Here is an 8,039-nt window from a genome sequence, read left to right on the forward strand (position 1 = left end):
GGTTTGAGTCTTATTTAAAGAATAGGGACTACTTTGTGTCTATAGGGAATTCTACATCTGAGCATACAAATATGACGTGCGGAGTTCCCCAAGGCTCCGTTCTGGGGCCTCTCCTGTTTAACATCTACATGTTTCCACTGGCTCAAATTATGGAAAACAATAAAATAAGTTACCATAGTTATGCGGAGGACACACAAATTTATATAACCTTATCGCCAGGGGACTATAGTCCAATACAACAACTGACTAAGTGCAATGAACAAATTAACGACGGATGTGCCAGAACTTTCTTAAATTAAATGATGAAAAAACTGAGGTGGTTGTTTTTGGCGCAAAGGAGGAACAATTAAAAGTCAGCACTCAGCTTCAAACAATACTGTTAAAAACAACAGACAAAGCCAGAAATCTTGGTGTAGTCATGGACTCAGAACTGAATTTTAACAGCCACATTAAGACAATTACAAAGTCAGCCTATTACCACCTTAAAAATATATCAAGGGTTAAAGGACTTATGTCTCAGCAGGATTTGGAAAAAATTTGTCCATGCTTTTATCTTCAGTAGACTTGACTACTGTAACGGTGTCTTTACAGGTCTCCCTAAAAAAATTTAAAAAAATCAGACAGCTGCAGCTGATTCAGAACGCTGCTGCTCGAGTCCTCACTAAGACCAAGAGAGTGGATCACATCACTCCAGTACTGAAGTCGCTACACTGGCTTCCATTGCCTCAAAAAATTCATCACTCAAATCACTAAACGGTTTAGGGCCAAAATACATTTCTGATCTGCTACTACACTATGAACCACCCAGACCTCTCAGGTCGTCTGGGACAGGTCTGCTTGTTGTCCCCAGAGTCAGAACTAAACAGGGGGAAGCAGCGTTTTGTTTTTATGCTCCACATATCTGGAACAAACTCCCAGAAAACTGCAGGTCTGCTGCAACTCTCAGTTCTTTTAAATCAAGGCTGAAGACCTTTCTTTAAATAACTGTTAATTTCTTATACTGAAGCTGCATTGTTGACAATGCATAACAATCTATATAAGCATATAAAGATAAATTCCTATTTTATCTGCTTTTATATATTTAACTGTTTTAACTGCTCTTCAATGTTTAATTTCTTATACTGCACTGTAACTTTTTTCTCGTATTTTATCTGTTTTTAATTTTTTAATCTGTTTTCATGTAGAGCACTTTGAATTGCCCTGTTGCTGAAATGTGCAATACAAATAAAGCTGCCTTGCCTTGCCATTAGAAACACCTCTCAATAGAATGCAGTCCAGTTTAACACCACAGCAAACTGCAGCAAACCCCCTGGGGTAGGGGAGGGGGGGGTTGTTGTTGGTTGGTTGTTGTTCGGACAGACCGGCCCCCACTGCTAAAAAAAAATCCTAAAGGAGACATTGGGTGCACCTAAAAAAATTGGCCGCTGAGCTGTTTGAGTATGAGACAAATAAAACAATTGCACCTTGGAAACATTTCAAACAATATTCGACCCTGTGCACTACTACATGCATCGCTTTCAATAATGCCATATGTCTTTACCTGACAGAGGACAGCTTCGCCGTCATCCCCTCTGTGGGTTACCCTGACTACGACCATATCCCTCTGATGAGGGCTGTCCCCTTTCAGCTCCCCCCAGAGCTCCACTTCCCCTCCTCCCTGAGTATCCCTGACGTAGACCATCCCGCTCGCCAACACGCTCAGTTCCAGCTCGGTGCTGTCCTCCCTGGTGAAGCTCAGCCTGCTGACCTTCCCACGCTGCCTCTCCCTGAGTTTCAGACAGAGGCCCGCAGGGCACAGGGTGGAGGCTAGCCCCAGGACCCTGCCACCTTGGCTCAGGTAGGTGAGGAAACGGGTCTGAAGTTGGGGGGTGAGGGTTTCCTCCTCTGCCAGTACCAGGAGCCTGGTGTTGTCCAGCCAAGGGTCGCTCAGAGCCTGCTGTGGTAGGAGGGGATAGATTATGTTGTTTTCCATGTTTATACACTCTGATAAAAGCTGACGAAGTGCCTCAAAACGCTCCTGGCAACCACCCGTGTACAGCAGAATATTTGGCGGTTTGCTTTTACAGTCAAATCCACCGCTTTGCCCAGAAAACCCTTTGGCATCATGCTCAACATCATCCAGAGTCTCATCTCCACTATCCAGCCCGACTGAGTTATCATCGGGAAGGTCTGGTATGTTCTCAGCTGAGGCATATTTGACAGAGAGGATGGTGCTGTTCTCCAGCTCCAAGCATTCGTGGCAGCTGGACAGATGGAGGTGGTGTTTGTGGCCCTCCATGTGGTGATGACTCCCCAGGGAATGGTCCTCCGAGTCACAAACAGCTCCCGGATCCTTGGTGCCACGGAGCGGCTCTGACCCTCGCCGCTCCCCTAACCTCCTCTTTAGCTCCGGGGTGAGGAGGAGGCTGCCCTTACGGCACTGGAGGTGCTGATGATTGGGTGACAGCCGACAACGCAAAGGCTCAGCAACACCCTCTCCAGACTGGGGGCCACAGAGCCAAAGTGATGACGTCTCAGTCTTTGGACACTGCTTCTCCAACAGCTCACTGAGGGTGGATTCTTGGAGGAGGACAGCTATGGGAATGTCACAAACATTTACAAAAATGTGAGTGCAGTCCGGCGACATTTAGTAAACATCCCAAGTACAAACATGTATTTCTGTTAACGAGGCCTTAACAAACTAAACATAATAGTAAATTAAGTATGAAAATAGTTCAAACTATATTAAAGTGCTCATATTGTGCTCATTTTCATGTTCATAATTGTATTTAGAGGTTGTACCAGAATAGGTTTATGTGGTTTAATTTTCAGAAAACACCATATTTTTGTTGTAGTGCACATTGCTGCAGCTCCTCTTTTCACCCTGTGTGTTGAGCTCTCTGTTTTAACTACAGAGTGAGACCTCTCACTTCTGTTCCATCTTTGTTGAGAGTTGCATATGTGCAGTTAAGTACAGCTAGCTAGTCAGTTGCAGAGTATGAGGGCGTGCCATGCTAGCAGCTAGGCGAGCATTATAACGTGTGTTCCAAAGTGACCACGTTTGTCTCTGAAGTAAAGGCTGGACTACAATAGAGCTGTTTGGAGCAGTTTGTGAACAGTGTTTTCTGTTGGAGATGGTAAGTCCCTTTGGGGGGGACTTTGGGCTTTTTCACTTTGTAAACCTATAACGTGCACAAAAAGATATAGAACACAATAAAGGAAAGGGAAAAAGCCAAAAAGCATAATATGAGCACTCGTGATTTTTTTGGCCAGTGGGGTTAATGAGAGCGGAGTTTGTTGGTCGTAAAACCAGAACTACAGACTTGGTGATAATGCTCTGTGCATTATCACTACGAGTGACCTAATGCAAAATGTAGATGAAATAAAGACTAAAATAAGAAATACAGTTTGTTACGGCTCACATTTGCTGGTGAACTGATTGTTTTACTTCAAAATAGAACATAATGCAGAACGAATTCAATGAAATGTCCATTCCAAAGAGATAAATGAACACGTTAAAGTTAAGGTGTTCTGAGGTGGTGATGTGAAAATACAATAAAAATATAATAAAATGGAAATACAAAAAAAGGTAATCAAAGGCAACGTACGGATTATCTTTGAAGGCGTAAGTCCATTGTCCAGCTGAAGGCGATCCTCGATAAACGCCACCCCCAGTCGACTGAAGTTGTCTACGCTGGCCTGAGCTACAGCCCGGAATGGCTGGCCAGGGCTACAGGCCAGAGGAAGACAGTAATCAGACCACTTCAGCACCTGCACACAACACACAGTTCTGGTTAGCTGACACCCAGTACCGATCCACAGAGTTCATTATGTCTGTCTGCTACACAAAGAGAGAGAGAGAGAGAGAGAGAGAGAGAGAGAGAGAGAGAGAGAGAGAGAGAGAGATATTTGTACAGAGCAACTAGGCGGTTACAAGTGTGAGGGAAACTGTCTTTGATCATGCTATAATGAAAAACACACTTGGCCAGACGCCTGTAATTAGGTTAACGTCTCTTGCATTTGATCATGCTGAATCATTTATCAATGTAACCTTTGACTGAGTAAATCTTGGTCTGACTGTATTTGCTAACAGGGCATTCCCACCTAGATGTAATCAGAAGATTCTCACCTGACTGGTTAGAAAGAAACAAGCCTGAGCAGAGGGGGGAGGGCCGCGCCAAGGTATAAAGAGAAAGAACAGCGTCCAATCGGTGTGATTGGACACATGATACAAACTAACCTTTGTCTTGTGTACCATGCTCGGAGCAGCAACAGTTTGACAATACCGGAAGAGATTTTTGTCTCGTTCCTTGTTGTCAGAACTGGATTACAAAATTGCCGCGACACATGTTAGGAGGACAAAATACTGATGTAGAAATGCATGTGAACTGTTGTTGATGAGCATGGCTAACTAGAGTCACATTTCTTTAGGTGCAATTGTCAAACACACTAGATAAAAGCAGATTCATTTTAAGATAATTAATGATCAAGGCAGAAGACAAGCAACAGCATCACAACCTCAAAAATAGGTCAGACATTGAATTAACAGTCTGAACAAAGACTGAATATGGCAACCTTCATGAAAGGTAGGATTTATAGGCTAGATTATATATATATATATATATATATATATACACACACACATATACATATACACACACACATCTTTTTTTTTACCTCTTATTTATTTTGGTTACTTTCTATACCTATCTGTATTTATTTCTGTTGTTTCTATTGTACTGCTGCAACAACCACATTTCCCCACTGGGGGGTTAATAAAGGTGTATCTTATCTTTGGAAAATTAGAACATTGTAAAATTCCAAATGGAGAAAATAGAAATAAAAATGTTATGTGTAGGTTTCACATTCATTATTTAAGCAAACATAGTTAACTAGGTTATATATCCAAACACGTGGGGCCAGAATTAATGCACGAGCATCAATATTTATCAATAAATTTGAATAGAACTCCAAATATTATAATCGCAAAAGCGACTCGCATGACGTAAAAACAGCTGTATACACCGATTAAAAGAGCAGGTAGCTGCTGTCAGGCTGATCGGCCCGGACTGTTAGGCCAGTGTTAAAAATGCAAAGTGAAATGGGTAAATCAAAGCGAAAACAACACAGGGCAGAAATACAACATTTCAGCGCATGGAGTATGGACAAGCACAGGAGAAAGAGAGAAGGTGAGAAAGTGAAGGGGAGAGGGAGCGCATTAAAAAAAAAGGAGAAAAGCCTTGATGGAAAGTGCTACGAAATGCTGCAAAATTACAGGTATGATCACGAGCAAAGGCCATGGTTAGTGGTTTATAAAAATTAAAAATTAAATTAAAAAAAAACATGCCAGAAGAGCCACAATCAGCATGTCATAACGAAACAACTACTTCCATTTTTAGAAAACGAATAAATGGCATTACTTAATCATGCTCTGTAGGAAAGCAGACAGGAGACGCAATATTGAAAATAAAGACCTGTGCACTTTATTCTCAGGTGAAATCACCTCCAGTTACTCAGAGCCACATGCTGATCAACACAAGTCCATTCAGAGCTCTGAGGGAAAATGCCAGATGCAAAATAAAAACTCTAAAAGTGCACACAAATTACCAAAGTTTTGGTTTTAAGCAACATGACTAAAATGATATGTTACTGGCATAAACATCAAACACAAAGAATACTTCAACAAAACAGTTACAGCATACTTGTTGTACTCTGTTGTGAATGTGCAGTTTGTCCTGGACTATTGTCCCAGTCCGGCCCTGGCTGCTCTTTTAATTTTGTGTATTTGTCGCTGGCACACAGGTTCGCCCTGGGCATGTGCTCGACATATGCAATATATATATATATATATATATATATTTTAATATATATCTTTGCTAAAAGGCCTACAAGTTTTGCTAGATTAGAATGATTGTTGTGAGAATATTACTTGTTAAGCAATGTGTGGTGCCTACTTTCTTATTCGATGTGTGAGGAGAATGGTAGCCCACTCTGTGTCCTGTGGCTTCTATGATGAATGAAATATTCTCTATTCGTGGACCACAAACCAGAGAGGACCCCAACAGCACAGTCCATTTGCTGAGGTCATCACATGCCTGGGGACAGCACAGACAGCACAGGAAAGAATAACTCCACACACTACAAGGCTGTTACACACATTGATTAGTAGTTAGTGACAGGAGTCATCAACCGCTTTGACCAAAGGCACAGAATGGCATCAAGTCATATAGAACGCTATGTAGAAGTAGGGCTGGGCAATATGGAGAAAAAACAAACATCACGATATTTTAGAAGAACTAAATACCTCGATATCGAGACGATATTTTAGGGTTGACAATTGGTGCTTTCACAAAATATTTACAATGACTAAGTGGGTACAGGCAAAAAATAGAACTGCGAGAACAGTTTGGAAAGTTCAGAAAATGACATCACTTTACCATAATGCAGCCTGTAAAACCAGGAAAAGACAACACTTACTGTATGTCATATCACGATATTACAATATCCAAAATCTAAGACGATATCTAGTCTCATATCACGATATTGATTTATATTGATATATTGCCCAGCCCTATGTAAAAGCAAGGTTAGAGTAGAGAGTGACACAATGACTTCGGGGCTGCAGCCTGCCACTCCGATAGAAGAAGACAAATGATCTAATGGTGCCAGCAGGACTTAAACGTTTTTCATTTTAAGTTATGAAACACTGGCAAATGACATCCCTAGTATGATATTAATTAGTTACACCTGTACGGCAGTGCTCTGGATCACAGGCTCAACCGAGTAATAGGCCTTCAGGTGGCATATCAAGTTAAGTCTTCAAGTAGTGAAGGAAGTCAAGTCTCACAAGTCCAAGACGAGTCTCAAAAATGAGGACTCCTGTCCTGACTCAAGCCTGGAGTGTACCTCTGACATAAATCTGTGCTTCAGGGCTAGGTATGGAATCCCCTTACAGTACCAACCAAACACTGCTGATTTGGTTTTTGTAATTTTTTGTAATTTTCTTAATCACAACCAACAAGTTGAGTTGAGTACTTTCAAGTATATTTTAATGTTTATACTTTTGTACTTTGACTTAGGTAAAGTTTTGAATGTATGATTATGTTGCTAAGTAAAAGATCTGAGTGCTTCTTGCAGCACTGTCTGGATTTGAGAGTAGTTCCGGAGGTAAATGAGAAATGTAAACAAGGTTGTGACAGGCCCAGACAGTGCAGTCACCACAAACTGTATACATGTGATATGTCATTTAAACGCTAGCTAGCTCAAGGTCCAACCTGAGGCTCCGTGACATAGACAGCCTTGTCTCCCAGCTGAAGGAAGACGCTGTCCTCGAGTGGGACCGGGCTGGGCTGCCTGCGTGCGGCGGCGGCGGCTGTGTGGTGTCCAGTCGGCGATGCTGTAGCTTGTGCTGAGGCCGGGCTGGAGCACACTCTGAAGCTGAAGCTGAAGGTGCTGCTGTTCAGTCTGGACAGGCTGTTGCGGATCAGCACCGAGTAGCACTTGTGAAAGCGCACCCACAGATAGACGTAGCACAATGTTATTAACATCTTAACCAGCATACACGAAGGGTGCCATCGTGGCCGTTTTTTAATGCCATGTAAATTGACGTTCACAGCGGTCACAACATTACTGCCGAACTTGGCTGTCAAGCTAACCGCTACGACATTTCGTCTATGTATTTAAAAGCGGGTAGCTAGTAACAAGCGTTAAAGCGCATTACCGCCACCTATGCTGGAGGTCCAGCTGCGGCCTTTAGCCGCTCACGCAACGCCCCTTGTTTTCTTCGCCTTCAAAATAAAAGCCCGTTCCGCTCACACTACGCCCCTTATTTTCTGACAACCTCCTTCCTGGCTCGGACAAGATGGCGGACGTCAACAACAACAACAACAGCATTTTCTTCTTCTTTTTGGAGGTTTACGGCAACCGGCAGTCGTAATGTTGCATTACTGCATCCTTCTGGAACTATAGCCCATTACTGCACCACCTTCTTCTGGTGGGTTTTATTTACAATATCCACCCAAGGTGATCTCATTCATGACTGTCCATACTGTTGGACTTCG

The 8,039-nt window shown here is 42.5% G+C and overlaps 1 protein-coding gene across 2 annotated transcripts in view; it reads right to left on the bottom strand.

Moving 5' to 3' along the window:
* The window catches only part of hlcs (holocarboxylase synthetase (biotin-(proprionyl-CoA-carboxylase (ATP-hydrolysing)) ligase)), a 43,923-nt gene extending 36,188 nt beyond the window's left edge, over positions 1-7,735 (bottom strand). Inside the window, exons 1-4 of one of the 2 annotated variants that reach the window (XM_078265424.1) lie at positions 7,254-7,735; positions 5,934-6,074; positions 3,588-3,750; positions 1,541-2,574 (exon numbers count right to left, since the gene is read on the bottom strand). In XM_078265424.1, coding sequence (XP_078121550.1) covers positions 1,541-2,574; positions 3,588-3,750; positions 5,934-6,074; positions 7,254-7,538 — 1,623 coding nt within the window. In that variant the 5' untranslated portion in view covers positions 7,539-7,735. The remainder of the gene's footprint in view (positions 1-1,540; positions 2,575-3,587; positions 3,751-5,933; positions 6,075-7,253) is intronic. The other variant, XM_078265425.1, reaches the window with a different exon arrangement.
* Between the last annotated feature and the right edge of the window lie 304 nt (positions 7,736-8,039).

Source organism: Sander vitreus, chromosome 13, assembly GCF_031162955.1.
Source record: "Sander vitreus isolate 19-12246 chromosome 13, sanVit1, whole genome shotgun sequence".
NCBI classification, from domain to species: domain Eukaryota; kingdom Metazoa; phylum Chordata; class Actinopteri; order Perciformes; family Percidae; genus Sander; species Sander vitreus.